Genomic DNA, 21,492 nt, shown 5'->3' on the forward strand with positions numbered 1-21,492 from the left:
ATAGATTAACGCGTTTATCGCGTTTTAACTTTACCATTGCTTTATCCTCTATCTCAGATTTCGTGATTGATTGGGATCTTACCTGGTTCTCGCTAAATTCTGAACCTCAGCATGATGCTTCATTTACTCGTGCTCATGCTTCCTTCCATCGCACCTTCAAATTCAAACTCTTTTTGGAAGATTTGCCTACCTTGGAACATCTTAAAAGAATTCGCCCGGACTTGTATATTGACATCTTATTGTGTCGTTCGTGCCTCGACTCCAAGGAAGATTTCATGCACTTGTTTATGTGCAAATGTAGACGAATCGCTATGGAACAAATTCTCCTCTCCTACCAACATCATTTTATCAACAAGCTTCAAGAAGCTGGTGATCTCGTTAAGAAAGATCCATCTTTAATTATTAACAAATTTAAATCTCTTCCTTGTTGGTCCTTTTCTTCTTCAAATTGGACTTCATATAGCCTTGTCCGTGGCTGCCTTCCGAAATCATTTGTCGAATTTTTTGAAGAACTTTCTATTCCACGTAACTCTGCGATGAAGGTTATCTCTGCTATCCACAATCACTTTATCCAAAAGATTAGAAAACGAATTTGGCTACCGCGCTCCTATGATAAATCTAAATGGGAAGATGCGATGAATATTACTCACAAACTCAAACTTTCTCGGCCTTCAAATTTGCCAAAGTCTACGTACTTACCTTTCTCAACTTTACCTCCTCCGACCCTTTCCGACGCCGCACGTAACTCCGACGTTGATTATTTAAAGAACTCGATGAAATATGGTTTGCCTTATTTTAATCACTATTCGGGTTTTATGGGTCGTCTAACGGTGCAACTTACTAACAGCTTTTGCAGGGTGGTGTGTCGATTTTAATGATGGGCGCATTGTTCGTTGGTTTGTTTGCATAGTTGCTTCTTCTTAGGTTGGAATATATCTAGGCGGGGGATCAGGATAGTTTTAGTGTTATGCGATTTTTTCCTTTTCGAATTAATTTTATAGCTTTATTACTGTTTTGGAGACTATATAGTTTTGTTTTTAGTTAATTTTATTTTTCCTTTTTGTACTTTGAAAATTTTATTTTATTTTTGTAAGTTCGTTAAATAAATTTAATAAAGATAAAGGCTACTATGCCATGTTTGCCTTGACAAGGACTGATGACGATGTCACTTGGTTATTGTAAATTGAAGATAACAATTAGGTATGTAGACACGTACAGAAAAAAGACATGTCATACCCTTATATAACTAATCCTATAACCGGACGTCCAATCCGTGTTGGTGGAGATACTTTTAATCGAATAGTTATGGAATCCCATGATTATATCGATGGAAGGCTTGTCCGTAGACAAACCGTACTGCCTCCACCCCAGGAACAACCTGTATATTTAAATACAGATACAGGACGCTATATTCAACACGGTACTAGAACGTATCATAGACTGGTTGAGAGTGACTACGAGGTAGTTGAGGACTACTACCTTGTTCATTCTGAAGAGGAGGAGCTTATAGAGGAAATCATCAATGAAACGCGCTATAATGAGGAAAATCTTGATGGCCAGCGGTTAACTTTTAATGATATACAACAAATCAGGGCCGCTATTCAGGCTGGCCAAGATGAATATGATGATTTTATCTTACAGCAAGATACGACTAATGGGACACCTTCCTCCGGTCCTTCCAGTCGTCCACGAACTTTGGAGGACCATGCCCTGAGACTTGCAGAGCTTAATATTGAGTTGTGTAGGGAATGTCTCATGCCTGTGAGCCCAAGTGACTTAACGGACAAGTTGTGCAAGGACTGCGCTTCCTAATGGTCAGTCCTCTGGTCCTCCGGTCCTCCGGTCTTTCCAACGGTCGATCCCTTAATGCCAGTTATTTTTTTATACAAATGACAGGTATTTAAAGATAACAATATATAAAAAAGATTGTGAAGGATACTAAGTGAGCGAATAATCAAAGAAAGATAGCCATGTCAACATCAATCGTAATAAACCAGTGTCAGAACTGTGGAGTATTCTCTGCAAAAGCGGCATATAGAGGATTATCCAGCGTGTTGTATAGACAGATTATAAAGAAGATTGGTGACGAGAGTGAACCTTTACAAGCCTTGGGACTTGCCAGGGATAAGTTGGTCCAGATTATCCGTCGGGCAAGTAATGCGGATTTTACGCAATTATTCACACAAAGACTGGATATGAAAATTATGGACGGAGATTCATACGAGGATACTAGGAAGTGGCTTCTTGAACAGCTTATAGCCATTGGATGTGACAGTGGGGAAATTGCCTTATATCAGTTCTTACGGAATACATACCCGAATGGTATTGACGAACCCTTTACTACATTCTATGAAAACTATGTAAGTCATGTAAGAAATCCGATGACTAAGAACTTTGCTTCTCGAGCCTTAGGAGCTATTGGGTTAAAAGCTAGGATGTTACGGATTGACTTCGAAGGACGTAAAAAAAGCGCCATGATTCTTAGGGCTTCTGCGGAAGAACTTCACGAGATGGGTTGCTAAAGCAGCCAGATTCTTACAAAATACTATTGATCCCTACTCGTAATGCTCGACGGTCCATATGACCCTTAGAAAAGATCTGTAAAAGGACCCCGATGCCTTCTATTATTTTTTTATTATCCAAAGGGTGACTAGACTTCAGGACTTCATATCGGGAAAATAACTCCTTTACGGTCTCAGGTTTTGGAATTTCAGTCTTCGTGGTCCTATCCCGTACTTTTGCTAAGAAGTTTTGGAAGTCTGATCCCAGGGTCTTACCAGATAATCCGTAGGCTTCCCGAAAGACATACTTAATCCAGGTATCTGCGTTCTTAGCTATAACACCAGATACGAGAAGGTGTTTTCTCTCTTTAGGCGACGGATATTCCCGAGCAAACTCGATTAGCTGGGAGGACTTTTTTGCTTCAGCTACGGCTTTCTGGCCATAGGAACTAAACTTCGATCGAACTGGGTTCAAACTCGGATTGAACTTCGATCGAACTGGGTTCAAACTCGGATCGAACGGGGATTGAACTGAGATCGAACTAGGATCGAACTGAGATTGATCAGTGATCGAACTGAGACTAGTATCCCATCTAACCCGAATAGATAACGGATCGCTCTTGGATCTTCTAAGATCAAATACTATAAATTCGCGTTGTAGAGTAAGGTTATCGATTACTGGAGCTAGTGATTCCGATTCTTCTGTATACTGGCGGATGATCCTCTTAGTATCGGTCAAACTTCCGTGACCTCCATGTAGGGAAATATAATTCACATTTTCACGAATAGCCTTGGGAATGGTAAAGAATCTTTGGGCCACATAGATACACGAGATATTTTTGTGACGCCCGTGTGTAAAAAATCCAGTGATGAGATCCTGGGTTTTTTTAGGCGCATCCATCAAATCCTCGAAGATTACCACAGTAGCCTGGGTGGAGTTGAAGTCCTTAACATTTGGAATCTCACTATGGGATACTGCGGTAAACGGAATTTCTTCTTCTTTGAAAAAATCACGTACGACTGCCCACTTCGGTTCATCGAGGTATCTGCCAACTAGAATTACCGCATCACATAATATGTACCTTTCGCCATCCTCCTTTGCCTTCTTGTCTCCCATTAACAAATTAATAATCATAGTTGTCTTACCCGAGTCAGAACTTCCTGCTACGGCAAGACGGAAAGGCCATGATGGGGCAAACTCATTACCCTGTCTCGAGTCGGTCGTGTACTCGTCCAAATTGTATACATAAAGATCCATTTGAATTTTATTCTAACTTAGTTTAAATACGATGTCGACACCAATTGCAATTTATACTCCTTCAGAGCCTACTGGACCGCCTCCTAGGGATTTGCGTAATATGAATAATATACCATTAGTTGCAGTAATTAAGGATCTAACAGATTTTTTAACTGTCAGTGATCGTATAGTTGTTAATCGAGATGTACAAAATGCAAACCATCGTCTTAAACATGCTCTTAATTTATTAATTCATCGCTGTAGAGAAACATACGAAGAACGCGATATATTAAAAGCGGAACGCGATCGATCTCGAAAAGAACGTGATGAATTACAAGATGAACTCGAGGTTCAAACGGGTTTGTTAGGTCTTACACAAGATGAGCTAAATAACGTACAAGATACTATTACTGGTTTAGAAGCTAATTTGGCTGAATTGGAACGTGAGTTTGGTGGTATGCGGACGACTAATCGTCGTCTTCAGCAGCAATATAATCTTATGAGAGGAGAACGTAATAGAGCTATAGGTGAACGTAATAGAGCTATAGGCGAGCGTGATGCGGCACGAAATCGGCTTGTATATGCCAATAATCGGGTTCTTTTTGGAATTCGGACATTGGGACGTCTTAGGAATCGACTTTTCCAACAAATAGCCGCTCTGCGTATCCAAGTACAATGGTTTCGGATCAGACAATTGAACCTTCCTCCACCTCCTCTCAACCATCCACAAAATACGATATGGCTGCCGTTGGTATAGCTGCCCCCATATTTCATGGTCGGGAAGATGAAGATCTTAATCTTTTTATTGATAACTTTTTAGGGTATATTAATACCGTTGGTATTGATCCATTGGACGATGCCGGTGCGCCTCCTGGTCGGGTGCGAGCGATGGGGGTTCTTCGTAGCTGTATGAGAGATGAAGCGGCGAGGTGGTTTGATGCAGAACTTACTGGAAAAAATTGGGAACTCTCGAATATTCGGTTAGTAGCTGCTGCAAATGGTGGAGCCGGTGCTACTCGCCGAGCATTCAGAGCTTTGGTTGTTCCTGAAAATGCTGGTGCTGGACGACTACATCCTAATCCTTATGTGCCTGGATCTGCTGCTCATGCATATTCTCTAGTTGCGGCTAATGCGGCGGTAACTATTGGAGACGCATTTTTCCCGTCACGCGCTGATATCGTTAGAACGAATTTTAAAGTTGAAGAGCAGTGGAGGCGTGCGGGCGGACGTCCTACTCATCTACCCGTTAATGGGTTGGGAGATCATGGAGGTCCATTCAATGCTGCTGCACAGAATCAACTGATAGTCTTACAGGGGATTCTCCTGGATCAAGCATTTATGCATATGCGCACAAATTTTCCAACCGTCGTGGAAGAAAGACTTCAAATACGATTTAGTAACCTTTACCAGGAACAAGGTGAACCTGTTTGATCTTACTATAAGCGAGTTGAGAGGGCTGGGGATATTGTAGGATATAATCGAATTATGGTTACTGACCAGTTCTATAGAGGACTTTTGCCGGAAAACGTTATTGAAGCTTCCAGAATCGGGGCGGCACCTCTTAATACATTAATCGATAGATTGAGTGATCTTGAGCGACGAAAGGGCGAAATGTTCTATGGATTACAAAGGCGTCAGGGTATTGAAAAGGCTAAAAAAGAGGAATTGGCTGGCTATACTCATCCCGTGACTCCACACGAAGGTGCTGTAATACAAAGGTCGACAGACGTTATTACTCAAGAACGATTACAAGAATTGCTCAAGGCACAAGCCAAGGAACTTACCAAGAATTTCCAGGCACAATTTAAACAATTACAAGCATCTAAGCCAGTTCGTAAACCACCGGTCTATAGACAACAGATTAAACCTGTTCGGCCAAAGCCACGGCCACGCGTTGTTCAGGATCATCAGGATCCTGATTGGGATGATGGTTATATAGATCATAATTTTGGTGATGACCCTGGTGACCCTGATGCTCCTGAGTGGACTAGTGAGGATGATCAACATGTTATTGATCTTATTATGGGATATGAGACGTCTAAAAGATTTCCAAAGAGACTTCAGAAGGCTAAAGATAGACGCGATGATCTGGAATTAGCCCGAGCAATGAGAAACCTCGATCTTAATGATGATGCTATGGATATTGATACTAATACCGCAAGTTTTGATGACTTGAAAATTGTTCCCGATGAGGAAGGTGGTTTTCGGATTTGTGCGGTTCGAAGTACAAAAAAAAGTAAACTCGGATAAGGGTGTAAGTATCTTGAAACTTCTTAAATCTGTTCCAAAAAAATCAGTTAAAATGACTCCTATTAAGATTCCTGTGAAGGTTACTAGTAGTAAGCCCACACTTATAAAAGCCGTCACCAAAAATGATTCATTAAGTTTATTAAGGTCTGCAGATTTTAGAAAATTACTCCGCGAGATTCTTTAGGAAGAATTAAAGTCTGCTCGTAAAAGTACGGAGATTCCGGAAGACCTAGTTGAGGAAAAACAAGAAGAGGATATCAGGGAAGATGACCCGATGGATATTGACATAGCTCGTTTGGAGAATACTAAAGATCTTTTAGCGCTGGATGGGAAGGTCAATGGGATAGCAATTCAGTGTTTAGCAGACACTTGTGCTAACGCGTCTTTTATTCAGAGGGAAGCCGCTGAAGAATTAGGGTTGGATATCGACAAGAGTATTACACATAACATATCCGGCGCTCCGGGTTCTAGTAGGACATTCGGCATGGTAAAAGGTGTGTCAATCAAACTAACCCCTGATTGTGTAATCACTGAGAATCTCGCGGTTTTAAGCGATTACAAGCATAGGGAGATTGGATTGAGCCGGACGTGTCTGAGACGTTACAATTATGATGTCCATGAATCACGTGAACATATCGCCCTTACTTGTAATGAGAAGAATGTTTTTATCCCGATAGTTTCTGATGTGAATCGAGGAGACAAAAAATAGGGAATATTTATTTTTTATTCCCAAAACTTGCGGATTAAGGCAGGGACATCCTCCTCCAACCGGTCAGCGGGTTCCCAAGTGGCTTCGGTATCTGGGTATCGTTCCCACTTGACTAGATACTGGTCTTGACCCTTCCTGATGCGATGCCGGAGTATCCGCTCAGGTACAAATCTTTCGGGTTGCCCTCTTATCACGGAGTCAGGTGGGGGATGTTCATTTTCTGGAACAATCTGCAACTCTTTTCGGGTGTACGCACATCTGGATACACCTAGACGCCCGTGTGGTCCATCAAGAAGATACGTAGGAGGCTGTTCGAGTGAGAGGATCATTTTTTTGATGACACGGATATTGGGATTCCATCTTATGTCACCTGTACGAAATTTTCCATGGAGTTTATTCCCGAGTACTGAAATAGGTTCGTCTAACTTGACTCGGACATGTGTTCCTTCAGAGAGAAGTTCCGTCTTTTTTGACACTTTGGGTGACCCTGTCGGAATGTCTGGGGGATTTCTCTGCCAGATTTCATTTATTTTATTAACTACATCACGGAAATCTTCTGACCATTCCACGGATGTCACCCCGGTCTTCAACTCCTGTGCCACCATTTGTTTTAGGAGAGGTTCCTGGATTGCTTGGATGGCTCGTTCAGCGTATGATTGCTGTTTGTGTCTTCCTGGTTCGCCGAACCTCATCATTACCCCTAGGTTGTTCAGGAAAAAATCATGTACCTGGTCGTTAGTGAATTCTGATCCGGAGTCTGTCTCCAGTCTGTGTGTTGGTGGCTTAATACGATTTCTTCTGTAGATTTTGACAAACCCGTTTAGAACCCTATTTGCAGTCTTATCCTTTAGGGGTTCTGCATCGACTTGTTTACCTGCGACTTCCACCACTACGAGGAAATAGTGGAATCCTTTGGGGTCGACTGGCATCTCTGCGAGATCTGCCTGATGCGTCGCATTTGGTTTCCATACAACTACTCGTGGACGCTCTGATGACTTTTCCTTTAGGGGCTTTTTGTATAGATTGTAGTGCTCCTCACCTTTTAGAATTCGTGCTGGTACTCCGGAGAGATTGTAGTATTTGTAATAATTCTCTAAATGTGACATATTACGACAAATTAAAGGAAAGATTTCGGACTTCAAATCTTAAGATGACACGATTTTACTGCCTAAAGTGTAAGAAGGAAACTGAAACTGCTAGTGAAATACAAGATATGACCACAAATGGGCGTTACCGGCTGCATGGTGATTGCACAGTTTGTGGTATGCACAAGAATACTTTTACTGGGATAGACTGGGTTATCAAAAAGAAAACTAAGGAGAAGAAAAAAGAAACCGCGGCTAAAAGACATCAGACGGTGTACAATCGGCAATGCAAAAAACTCGGGCAGAAAATTTTAGAGGCTGATGACGCGTGTAAACAGTGTATTGATAAATGCCTTAAGGAGGCAAAAAAGAGGAAGACGGATTAGTATCGCCTTCTAAAAGTATTCTTCATCATCTGAGTCATCGAGAGATACCTCTCCATCATCTGATTCATCGTCTGAGTCATCAAGAGTGCGGCCTTCTTTAAGCAATTGGATGTTATACGTTATTTGAGTCCATTTCTCCCAGTCGGACTCTTGCGTTATAAAGCCACATCTGAGGAGAGCTCTTTCTACTGCCACCATTCCTGCGAACCTAGTGTATTTTTTCTGATCGGCTTCATTGAAATTGTCAATGGCCTCCCTGTAGTAGTCTACTGCCTGTTTGTATACCTCCTCGGCTTCTTTATGCCGCTTCCAGAGTACTTGTTCAGCTTCGGCTCTCCAGATTGGGTTGACTTCTAGAAGATGCGGTCCAAAATTGCTACTTGGAATACGTTCCAGGATATGGCCTACAAGTTCGGGGATTACTGATACTGCGTGCGGGTTTTGGTGGCTTTTTAGGATCTCCCTATTGATACCCATAACATCGGGGACTGTGTGGCCAAAGATTCCTGCCAACTTTTCTACGGTATATGTCATTTTTTGTTCTATCAAATCGAGTACTAATTTATAGTTACCTAATCTTCAATTGCCGAATATATTTTTTCCAAAGATCCGCGCTCCTACCCGGTTACCCTCCTGTGGTTCTACAGTCCTTCTAGGGGTTATTAACCTATCTGTTTACTCGATTTGCTATCTCACTGCCTCCAATAAGAAAACGAACGGAATCCTGAATCAGTTTCAGATGTTTCAGAAGTTTCGGATCTGGGGGGGTAAAATCAAAACTTTTTCTGGGAGGGTTGTCCTCGCCTGACTTTTACCAAAATTGCTGAAACATCTGAAACATTGAAACACCCTCTCTGATTCTCTCTTATTTTCCTCTCTTTTCCCTTATTTTATCCTTTTTTGCTTATATTGTTATGTTTCAGATCTTGTTTCATATTGTTTCAGATGTATAGGGATTCCCCACCTCACGGAGGAGGGATGTAAGTACTGCGAGGCCGTGAGGCCGAGGTGGCGGAACGCAGTGACGACACTACCAGCCCGACGACCCTGTGTAACCTTGAGTTGGCCCCCCGTTTATTTACCTATCCCCTAGGTAATTCAAAATTTGCGAAATCACCTGATTATTGTGTGGTTGCGCCATTTACGTCACCTTATATTTCACAAAATCTAATTGGTGCTAATGATCATCCAAAATTTCCTTTTGTGTTGTTGTCAAGCACGTGTTAAAATTGTACTGCGCCATGGCAACGAAAAAATTCCCAAGGAAACATAATAAACGACCAAAGCTCAAAGGTGGTCCAAGACCAAGTCCACGTCTGGTCGAAGGTAAGAAAATGTTGTCGGTCCTCGTTTAAAAGCTTCTACTGTTCCTCCGAAAAATATGTTCATAAAAAACCTGGTTTGTGGCAACCGCGGTATAACATTCAGATTGACGGATAAAAAATTATTCTGATTGACTTGAAACTGCAGTACAAATAAACAGTAATAATCTGTTATCTGTAATACAGGTAATTTTAAGAGGACACAATTAGTGCTTTTTATAAAGAATATTGAATCGAACACCGTCACGCTCTCTTCTTTAAAAAATTGATAAGGTCATTCAAGTAGGATTAGCAAATACGCCGATAATTATGATCATGAGAATATTTGATAAAAAGAGTAACACAATCTTAAAGACGTGGAATAAAAAAGGAAATGAGTGTATGCCCAGTTACAGTGTTACACGGACTGTGCACATGTGTTTTGCAACCATGCTTTTTCAAACAATAAATTACAATACTTTTAGGGTCCTGCCTGAATCTTTCAAACTTCCATTTGTAATTTAATGTAATTATGGAACTGAATGTTGAATATCCAGTTGTTCTCTTAATTGGAAAAACAGGCAAGCATTTGATTTTTATTTGTACTTTTTCTTATTCTTAATTAAAAAAAAAACATATTAGGTGTGGGAAAAAGCACTCTTGGAAATTTTCTTGTTGGGGCACTACAGGGTAATGAACTTTTCCCTACCTCTGCAAAAATGGTAGGTGTTATATTTTATATCTGTCTGGAATTAACCGTACTTAAGAGTAAGGAACGATGGAAATTTAGGAAACTGTTACAAAAGTGTGTTCTGCAGGAATTATGTTAATCGACGACGTACAATATAACATAGTTAACACACCTGGACTTTTTGACACTGAGCAAGGTTCAACTCCGATACTTGAAAAAATTTCCGAGGTTGTCAACAAATGTGCTCATGGGGTTAAGGCTATCCTTATTGTGTTCGGTATGCAATTTTTATGAGACAGAATCCTACTTTTTATAATTCCGTGGTTTTCATAATTAATCAAACTTTGAACTTTATAGAAGCCCAAAGGTTTACTAATGAACAGAGGAATGTTTTAGATAAAATAAGAAAGTTTTTAGGAAAAGATGCAACCAATAACATTATTTTAGTTTTTTCAAAGGCAAATAGAGTACAGACTAATAATAAAAATGTAATGGAAAGAGATTGTGTCAGAACTGTTAGTTCTTTTATTCAAGTTATTGGAAACCGTTGGGGCATCTCTCCGAACCCTGACATTTTTCCGCCTGATGAAGAAACTTTTAGAGTACGACTAAGGGAAATCAAGGATTTGATCGTTAGTATACAGGGAGTTTATACCACCACTCAACTTGAGAAAGACCGGGAACTGATGAAGTTTATGGTGGCTACAGCCTTTACATTCATTACAGCCATTGTAACTTTTGGAATCCTTGATGGTGGGGCTTTGTAGTATCCATATTACCGCCACTTACATAGTAGGCGTACGGCTACTTTATGTTATTTTCAACGTGATATTATATATTTAATATCGACGAATGTATAGAAGTGATATAATAGTTGTGAAGCAATCAACTATATAAGTATAATTTGAAGTAAATTTATAAATGACATATGTTGCTGTACAATTAAATATATGGTAAATATGTATTTTTTGTATAAATAATATATAATAAATGTATATTTTATAAGTAAAATTATTATGTTTCCCAGAAGTAAATATTTTCAACATTAAAGATCCAAGCTAATCACTTAAAAAAAAGAATGAAGAATGAACATTGGTAAAGTTCTGTTAAAATAAAAGAACTGTCAAACCCTTCTGAAAACTCACCAAATCAAAGAAAATTTGTTGAGTTCAAGTTCCAACTAAAAATCCACGCTTGGACGTCTAAAAAAAGGAAAAGAACAAACCATTAGAAATGTTCCATTAAATCAGTTAAAGAAAAAAAACTTCAGTTTCCATACCAAAATCCCGCGTTTTCAAAGATTTGAAGTATCAGCCATCTAAAAAAAGTTCTGTTATAAAAATTCCCACCGAAATCCACATCCCAGATCTGACTAAAAATGAAAAAGATAAAATGTTAGATTCATTAAAATTAATAAAATTAAAAAATTTTGATTTCTTATCAAGAAGAATCTTTAATTTTCTAACGTTCTGATAGTTAAGAAAAAATGCTCACTAAAATCCTCATTCAGAAATTTGATGAATAAGCAATCTAAAAAGGAGAAAAAAATGTTAATAAATGTTTTGTCAAAGAATAGTTCAAAAAAAAAAAATCTTCACCTTTACCGAATTTTTATGCATCCAAAGACTCAGTCATCTAAGAAAAAGAAAAATTGAAATGTTAGTATATGTTTCGTTGAAATATATAGAAACGTAAGAACTGTCCGATTTCTCACCAAAATTTGACGAAACAAAGATAAACCCTAAAAAAGAAAGATTGGTATCAAAACAAAAACCTCACTTTCAAGAGTCACCGAAACCTCAAAAAAGAAGCACTGAAACCTAAAGAAGAAAACGATTGTTAGTAATGAAGACAAAGGATAAAATCAAACCTGCCAAATCTAAAAGGAAAAAAAAAAGTTAAAACCTACAAAAAAGAAAGGAGACATTAAATATCTACCTCCATTTTCAAAAGAATCAGCAAAACCTAAAAGAAAAAAACCAAAAAATAAACTGTTAATAAGTTAAAATAAAATTATTAAGAAAAAAAATTAAAATTACTTACCGAAATTTTATATCCAAGGATTTGAGAGAACGCCCTAAAAAACATAAAACGAACTGCTAGAAACCATTTGTTAAAAGGCGAAAAAAAAAATTTGAAAACATACACTTACCAAAACCTAATACCTAGAGAAATCCGAAAAACTGTCTAAAAAAAAATGAAATGAAATAAACTGTTAGAAACTGTTTATTGAAAGATGGAAGAGTTAAATGAAATAATCAAAAACTTATCAGAATGTAACTTCCAAAAAAAACCTGAAAGAACTATCTAAAAAAAAGAAAAGAAACGAACAGTTAGTAACCATTCGTTAAATTAAAAAAATGAAAAATAATTTTTACATTAATATAGAAATAGAGAATTATAAAAAAATTTTTATAATGGTATGACATTTATGATATATATTCACTTTTAGGATTACTTTATATAATATTTCAATTTTTAAATTTTTTTTAGCTAAGGAAATTTGAATTTACAACATAATATAATAAGTTATATATCTATTAAGTATTTAATTATACTTATAAATTATTATTTATCGCTAATGCGATTTGTCGCTAGTCCCGTTTGCCATGTGAATTATGTATGAATTTAATATGCTTTCATTAAACTTTTTTGGTTATCATCAATCAGTATTTCCCACGTTTGCTCGCCCTCTTTCATTTGAATTTTTTTATTTTTTATTTCTTTAATATTGAACGTAAAACCCATAAATAATTTCATTTATTTTTTCCCTTTCACGTGAACCTACCTTATGGAAGAAGAATAATTCAAAAATATTCATCTTTCAGAATTTGCTCAAGGTATGTAATTAGGTGGAAAAATGTTGGCAGAATAATGTTGGTTTTAAAGTAGTGTTGGCTTTAGAGTGGTATTGGCTTTAATTGGAGTAGCTTAGGGTTAGGGTAAGGAGAATTGGTTAGGTTAGGTGCGTTATCTTTATAGTAGTGTTGGTTTAAAGTAGGTTTGGGGTTAAGGATGATTTCAAGTCATAATAGTAATCATTTCTAACCCTTCTTTTTATTTTATTACATTATTTATTGTAATGATGTTTGTAATGTCTAATAAAGATGAACATGTGCTATTATATTCAAAAAAGAAATTTCAATTATGGGAGATTGCGAAATTTTTATAAATGATTGGCCTAAATGACAAGAGTATCGACAATTGAGTCATTAAAGAGCATGTAGGTCGCGAGGTAGGAGTTGTCCATCATTGTAAATATGTGTGTTTCACTAAAAGCGCTACTGTGAAAAAGATTGTCCATTTATTATTAATGTTCATGTTTAATCCTTAAAGGCTTTGTGATTATCAACAAGATTGTTGTTGAAATTGTTGTATCTGTTTGTTTTACATACATTGTCATTTTTTATATTGAACTTACTTATTAACTAGACAAATATAAGGAAATGTATTAAATATAAGGAATGTATTAATAGGATACAACAATGTTAATAATTAATGTTAACAACTATATTTTAAACATTTTCCCCAGCTTCACGTGACCGTGAAAATATTGTCACACCCCCGGCCGAGTTTCACTGTTTATATATATCTTAGGGAGTTTTTTTCGAGTAAGTAAAAATTATTCGTCACGCCCTTATTCGTCACTGTTTATTTTCGCGTGTTAGTGCATAACGTCAAACCCGAGCTTTTTTGATAGTGTACATAGCTGGGGGGAGTTGTTAAAAATATTTTAACTAATAAATCACATGATTAATTCTCTAAACATGTGACATTTGAGGCTAGCGATGTATCACCATAGCGATAAAAAACAAAACCCCTTTTTTTATTTTATATTCTTAATGGAATAAATAAATTTAATATGATAAATATAAATAAGCATCAAATACATACTTTTTTTTAAAGTGATAAGTCACATTGAGTTTTGACAGTTAGAACTTTCTCCATTTTTCTTTCCAACGAATTTAGATCTTAGTAAACCTCTTTCTCTTGTTGACAGAAATCCAAAAATATCACTTCCAACCTTTTTTTCATTTTGAAATTCAAAAATTCCAAAAATTTGATTTTCAATAAAATATCCTTTTTTTTTATTATATCACCTGATCTCTCAAAATAACTTCCCAAAAATAAAAATAATAAAAAATCCTAAATATAATACAAGAAATCCAATCAGAAAATGAAAAAATTCACGTGACTTTCATCACTGGTGTCACAATTATTTTAATAAACATCTATTCGTCACGCAATACTTGTGAGTTGTGAGTACGTAATTATACTGCGGCACGTACAATAATGATTCTTACCAAAATCAATAATGAAAGTTTATTGCATCAACAATCCTGGAAGACGGACAAGTTTAATTCAGTTTATGAAAATTAGGCAAAGTTGAAATAAATATGAATTTATAATAAAAGAATCTTAGTTTAAATCTTAGTTTACAGACATTATTAATGCCTGATACAATTTAATCTTATGTAAAATTATTAAATAAAAATGAGGATTTGTATCAGGGATTTACAAAAAAAAACATCACGACAAAAACATCACGACAATACTTAATTCACGTTCATCTAGAGCTCCGCACGGGTCGGGTCGGGTCGGGTTACCTGGTTAACCCGAACCGAAATTTTTTTTCAGGTCAGGTCGGGTCGGGTAAACCGTTCTGACCCGACCTGACCCATTTGACCCGAAAGTATTCGGGTCACTTCGGGTAACTCAGGTTACCCGAAGTTTTATTATTAAATATTTCAATTAAAAAAACGTTTTGTAACATTTTTTTTTTATTAATTATACAAAAAACGTCAGGTTCGACGTTTTTAATTAAAAAAAAAAGATTTTTTAATTTTTATTGAAAAAACGTCGGGTCCCGGCATTTTACTTTTGTTTTTATATATAAAAACGCCGAAACTATTTGTTTCGGCATTTTTTTTTCGATCTTAGATGCAAAAACGCCAGAATCATTAGTTCCGGCGTTTTTCATTTTGATTTTACATGTAAAAACGCCGAAACTATTAGTTTCGGCGTTTTTTTTTTCAATTTTACATGTAAAAACGCCGAAACTGATAGTTTCGGCATTTTTTTTTCAATTTTACATGTAAAAACACCGGAATCATTAGTTCCGGCGTTTTTCATTTTTATTTTACATGTAAAAACGCCGAAACTATTAGTTTCGGCGTTTTTTTTTTCAATTTTACATGTAAAAACGCCGAAACTGATAGTTTCGGCATTTTTTTTCAATTTTACATGTAAAAACGCCGGAATCATTAGTTCCGGCGTTTTTCATTTTTATTTTACATGTAAAAACGCCGAAACTATTAGTTCCGGCATTTTTTTTTTTAATTTTACATGTAAAAACGCCGGAATCATTAGTTTCGGCGTTTTTCATTTTGATTTTACATGTAAAAACGCCGGAACTATTAGTTTCGGTGTTTTTAATTTATTTGACCCAAATATATGTCGGGTCAACGGGTCGGGTCGGGTACCGACTAGCACTGACCTGACCCGTGTCAGGTCATGAATTTGATGACCTGACCTGAATATTTCGGGTCAACCCGTCGGGTCACCCGATCTGTCAGGTCAGGTTGCGGAGCTCTACGTTCATCTTAAAAGGATTTGTACAGAGTAGATAATTAAGTTGATAAAGAATCAAATATATTATTGTTTTATTGTATAGTTTCTTATACTAAATTTTACTTAAATAGCGTCTGAAATAAAAAAAGATTAATTAATTAGATAAAATTTATAAAACATCCCACAATACAACGTAATAATAAATAGATAAACTTTATAGCAACTTATTAAAAACACTTTCTCCTTTTTCTTTCTATTTCTAAAGCTATAATATAAAAATTTGATTATTAATGAGTTAATAGACTTAATAAAAAAAATTTATATAAATTGAGTATTTTCATATAAATGTATAATGTAGTGTCTTAAAATACCATTTTACTGCTTCCCAGAAGGCCTGAGAATACTTTGGTTAGTGTAGAGTAAAAATACTGGTCTATTTTTGGCTAAACTTTGACAAACTCGAAATATTAACAAAAACACAGTAGTGTGAGAAATTTTTTGTTTGTGTTATGTGATCGACAACCATTTGAATAAAAGAAAATTTGAATGGTTGAATGTTACAATGCCGATTGAATTTCTCACTTGTAGATGATATCCTCATTTATTTCATTTATTTTATGACATGCAATTTTTTAAATAAAAAAAAATATGGTAATAAAACAAACAAAAGTAAGTCGTACAAAATTATGATATGCAATTTATAAAATAAGTGAGTCCTTAATTCCTTTTTTTTTTTTATACTTTTTTTTAACTATACAGTCTTCGGCGAAAAATAAAGATGGAAGAAAATTCAAACCAGGTTAATAAAATTTTCCTTTTATTAATATTGACTATTTTAATGAATTAAGACTATTATTAATAAGCTTATTTTATATTACAACTATATGAAGAGTGGTAGTTCATCGTCTGTTAATAGTTCCGCAGAGTTCAAAGCACCTCTGCTTGAAAACATATCCAATAATTGTATCCTTCTCGAGTTAGAACAAGATGGGTTTAATACACCTGATGAAAAGGCAGAAGAACTTATTAAAAATATACCAAAACTAAAATATTTATTCGCTCTTAAATTACTTTTTGAAAACCCATTTAACCAATTTTCGGATGAAGTTCTTCGAAATTCTTTGGTTACATTAGCAGATCCAACTCCTTTTGATTATTATGGAAAACAGAGTGTGGTCAGACTAGAGTTACATATTCGTACCTGGGTTGCTGTATTGGAAAAGATTTGCGTAACACCAATGCGCTTAAGTAAAGAACTTCGAGATAAAGTTTATAGCTCTTTAGCAAAATTTGCAGAAATTCATAAAAAAACAACTCAAGTAATGCAAGAAGGAATTGATAATAATTTTAGATCTGGATTTAATCAATTCAATCAACTACAGGATAATAAAGAAGTTGGAGGCATTATGAAAAAACGGAATTATAATATTGACTTCTTATTAATTCATTTACGAGATACATTACATAGTTTACGTGATGATGAGACTTGGTTTCAAGAAATTATACGAAGAACCAAGGAATTACTTAAGGCTGTATTAAATATTACACCAGGAGTCTTATCAAAAGTAGCATCTGGAGTTGATCTTCCAAATGATAATTGTTCGATCTTATCAATGCTCACTCAATTACGTAAAGGATTAAAATTTAAATATCCGGTAGCATCTTATTATGTAGATTGGAGAATCATGTTGATAATTCAACATAATTTATTCAATTGGTCTAGTAATACTGAAAATATAATTAGTATAAAATTTCAAGAAATGGTATTAATGGAATATTTTTGGAGTTATTTAGAAAAAGAACGGAGTAATGTTGCTTTAAATTCTATTTTAGATTCTCAATCAAAATTTGATGAAATATCAAATAAACTTGTTAAAGTTTTTAAAAATACTGGAAATTTCATTAATGATCTTGTTGAAAATGAACCTCTTGCTTTACCACATACTTTATGGTTTGGAATATTAGATCTTGCACAAAACCTTATTCACATATCCACTCGAAAATCTACACATGGTCTTTGTTATTATTTAGCAATTGAATCACTTAATAGAGCTCCAAACAGTTTCATTCAATTTAAAGCAATCGAAATATTATTTCATTTACATAATATTAATAATCAAATGTTTTCAATTATTGAAATTGACTTTGATCAATACATTCAAAAATTAAATGAAACAGATTCAACAACAGATGTCTCAGAAAAAGAAAAATTCAAAAATTTGTTAATGTTTGTTAGAAAAAAGTGTGCTGATGATTTTAATCCATTAAATTGTAATATTGAAAAAAGAAACAGAAGAGGAAAAGGAAAAGAAATTTTAGAAATGATTGCAAATGAAATGACATGCCCAATTGATAATGAACCAACAGATCAATTATGTGTTTTAAAATGTCAACATATATTATCATTTAATAATTTAATAAAATTGAAACAAAAAAATTGCCCTAAATGTCGAGAAAATTTTGAAGATAATGATATTAGATATTTACCACTAAATGTTATTTACAAATATTTATATCCACAATTTTTTGAAGCTGGACATATTTTAACTTCATTTGAAATAGAAAATTTAACTAATAACCAATATGATAGTGATTCAGATAATTCAGAAGTTGACCTTATATTAACTAAGAAAAAGAAAATTCTAAAAGCAGTTAAGTTAAATCCAAATATATCATTACAATCAATATTTCAAATTGGGAATCCAAAAAAACAACATCCAACATATCAAAATGCTATGAAAGAATTAAAAGAAAAGAATTATAACAATGCTGAGCATTGGTGTAAACAATTCCTTAAAACTTTTCCAGAAAGCTATTCCATAAGATGTATTTTAGCTTATATCTATAGATGTTGTGATGATTATGAGAAAGCATATTTACATTTAAATGAAGCAATTAATTTGAAAGAAAAAAGACCTATTGCTTGGTATATTCGTGGAAAAATTCGATTTAAACAAGGCAATTATAATGATGCAGATAAAGATTTAACAACTTCAATATATTATAAAGCTAAAATAAATAATATATATACGATACTTGGAATTATTTATCACGATATTTTTAATTATGAATATGCTTTAAAACATTTTAAAATTGCATTAAAAAATGATCCAAATAATTATTTATGTCTTAAGTATTGTGCTTGTATTTATGAAAAGCAAGGAAAGTTCTCAGATACTTTAAAAAAGTTAAAAAATTTACTTAGTATAAATGAGAAAGATTCGTTAATTTTATGTTATTATGGAGAAATTTTAAGTGAAATAGAAAAGTATGATGATGCTATAACATATTTTACAAAGGCATATCTAATAGATCCAGAAAATGTTCATAATTTAACTAAGAGAGCTATTATATATTATATACTTCAGAAGTATGATAAAGCTTTATTGGATTTTAATAATGTAATACAATTGGATAATTCAAATATTTTAGCATATTATTGTAAAGGATTAGTATACTATATAATGGAAGATAATAGTAATTCTATGGTAGCATTTAAAAAATGCATTGAATTGGATCCTAATGATGATTTAGAAAAAATGTATTTGGAAGATTCAAGCTATTATCTTTCTCAAATTTCTAATGTTGATTATAATTTAAAGTGTTTGCCAAATTATCATGATCTTATTGCTAAAATTAACCAATCTACTAATATTTATAATGATAAATCATTACTTTTTATGAGGTGCAAAATATATTGAAATAAAAGATTATCATAAGGCAAAATTAGATTTAAATAGATTATTTGAGTTGAATGATGATATATCATTTGTTTATTTATTACAAAAATATTCAGATTTTTGGTCATGCTTGTGTAAACCATATTTTCTTAATGATTTGGTTCAACTTAAAATTACTAATAATTTTAAGCTTTATATGTATAGGGGTAAGTACATTTAAATTTAATATTCTGCAAATTCTGCAAATTAATTACTACATTCTAACATAGTAAATTATTTGCAGCACAAGGGGTTTATTTTATGTCTAATCTTATGAATTTCGGTCATAATTATCAATTTCGAGAAAGTTATTTAGATAGGTAAATATATTTATAATATTATTTGCAATTTAAATAATCATATATAAAATTAATAATTTTAAAAATCTGTTTGTCAAGGCGCACATTATCTTTTGAAGACAATCATTTAAGCTTACTTACATTTCCTATTACTGGTATTTTTTTCCTCGAAGATGATTTCTACTATCATATAATTTGGAAAATAAATATCAAAAAAATAATTTCACCAGATTGTTATATTAAATTTAAAGTTATAACAAATCCAGTAAGTGTAATTAATAGTAAATATTTGTTTTGTTTAATTTTAGTTAACAACAATTAATGTGAATAATTCTATAATTTCATATTAAGACTTACATGAATACAGAATATATATTAAAATATAAGGATATATTAAAACTTGAGGGATTAGGTTGGATTTCGTATATGTCATTTCGCTCTATGAATTTAAAAATCTATAAATTAAAGCATCTTACAATTGAAACAAAAAAGGATTCTATTGACATGGTATGCAATTTTATTTTCATCCTTTCGATATATACAATATATGATTATAACATTATCATTCCTTTATTTACTATAGCAAATAGAATATTTCAGAATTACTCCCAATCGTCGTAAAGAACAAATTTATTTTCCCAAAATAGTTCATTTATTACCATTTTACATGAATAATATTCCAGAATCTTTTAAAGACAAGTATTTTTTTAGAAAAGAAACAGAAAATTTGCTTGAATTAAAAGACATTATTAATAATCTATAAATTATATATGTATCTCATCTCTGTATATTAAAAAAGGGAGGTTTAATTTATTTATTTTATATTATAGTACATTTAACAGGCAACAAGGTTAAAGGCTAAGCATTGAAAATACGTGCTCATAATTAGTTTAGTAGTATAAAAGATTCTTATATGGTATAATCTTCAAAATATATTTATTGACGCTTGAATTCCTTTTTTTTATAAATATTCATGATCATCTTAAATTTATATAAATTTTCATTTTAAATTTTATTAAATTAAAGCAAACTAACTTTTTAACATTAAATTACCATACGGGTGAGAAATGTAGTTGAAATGGGTTTTTTATTAATTTAAGTCTCGCAAAAATTTCCGCAAATTAAGATTAATTATTATACAAGGGAATGGGAATCGACCATTGTAAGTCCTTAGTAATTGGAAGTATATCCGTGACAGAGATCAAAAAATTAAGAATCAAATTTTAATTGGTGAAAATCACGTGAGGAATAGTAAAACACCCGTGACTTCAAATTTTAGTACTATCGCTGGACAATTAGTAAATACTGTAAATTATCACCTGGCTACTAATTGGTATTTAGGATTTTTTCCGCCAGTTATAAACTGGCAGACCAATTAGTATATCCAGGATGATAAAAAAGTTATTTACTGATCTAGTTTAGTATATAAATGGGTCATCATCCTTCAGATGATAACCCATTTATATACTACTAGATTAGTAAATAACTAATGCATATATGTACTGTATACTTTTCATTCAATGCATAAAGTATTTTATGTGTTATTAATAATTATAATCTTCCGGGCAATTAAGGCTTTAAGGGACATAATTTAAAACATTTTAAAACAGTTTTTTTGACATTCTCATTCCCTTTGTCGTAATGGAAATTGCGTTTGATCATGTTTTTAAGATCTAGTAAAATTTGTTTTTAATTAAAGAAAAAATTTTTTTCCGAAAAAATCAAAAAAAAATTAATTTGGTC

The 21,492-nt window shown here is 33.8% G+C and overlaps 3 protein-coding genes across 3 annotated transcripts; 2 read left to right on the forward strand and 1 right to left on the reverse strand.

Annotated features, from left to right (window-relative positions):
* Positions 1 to 8,177: 8,177 nt before the first annotated feature.
* OCT59_015650 (uncharacterized protein) lies at positions 8,178 to 8,645 on the reverse strand (the record flags this gene model as incomplete). Its single annotated transcript, XM_066140170.1, has 1 exon — positions 8,178 to 8,645. The coding sequence occupies one exon, from the start codon at positions 8,643 to 8,645 to the stop codon at positions 8,178 to 8,180; it is 468 nt and encodes a 155-aa protein (XP_066002978.1).
* Positions 8,646 to 9,409: 764 nt separating this feature from the next.
* Positions 9,410 to 10,927, forward strand: OCT59_015651 (uncharacterized protein; the record flags this gene model as incomplete). The annotated part of the gene is made up of 4 exons (XM_025328372.1): positions 9,410 to 9,494; positions 10,112 to 10,191; positions 10,260 to 10,437; positions 10,518 to 10,927. 4 exons carry the CDS (start codon positions 9,410 to 9,412, stop codon positions 10,925 to 10,927), a joined length of 753 nt encoding a protein of 250 aa, XP_025166963.1.
* Positions 10,928 to 16,509: 5,582 nt separating this feature from the next.
* OCT59_015652 (uncharacterized protein) lies at positions 16,510 to 20,512 on the forward strand (the record flags this gene model as incomplete). The annotated part of the gene is made up of 6 exons (XM_066140171.1): positions 16,510 to 16,530; positions 16,622 to 19,416; positions 19,681 to 19,770; positions 19,849 to 20,014; positions 20,101 to 20,256; positions 20,333 to 20,512. The coding sequence occupies 6 exons, from the start codon at positions 16,510 to 16,512 to the stop codon at positions 20,510 to 20,512; spliced, it is 3,408 nt and encodes a 1,135-aa protein (XP_066002979.1).
* Positions 20,513 to 21,492: the final 980 nt, after the last annotated feature.

Source organism: Rhizophagus irregularis, chromosome 23 (assembly GCF_026210795.1).
Source record: "Rhizophagus irregularis chromosome 23, complete sequence".
Lineage (NCBI taxonomy): Eukaryota > Fungi > Glomeromycota > Glomeromycetes > Glomerales > Glomeraceae > Rhizophagus > Rhizophagus irregularis.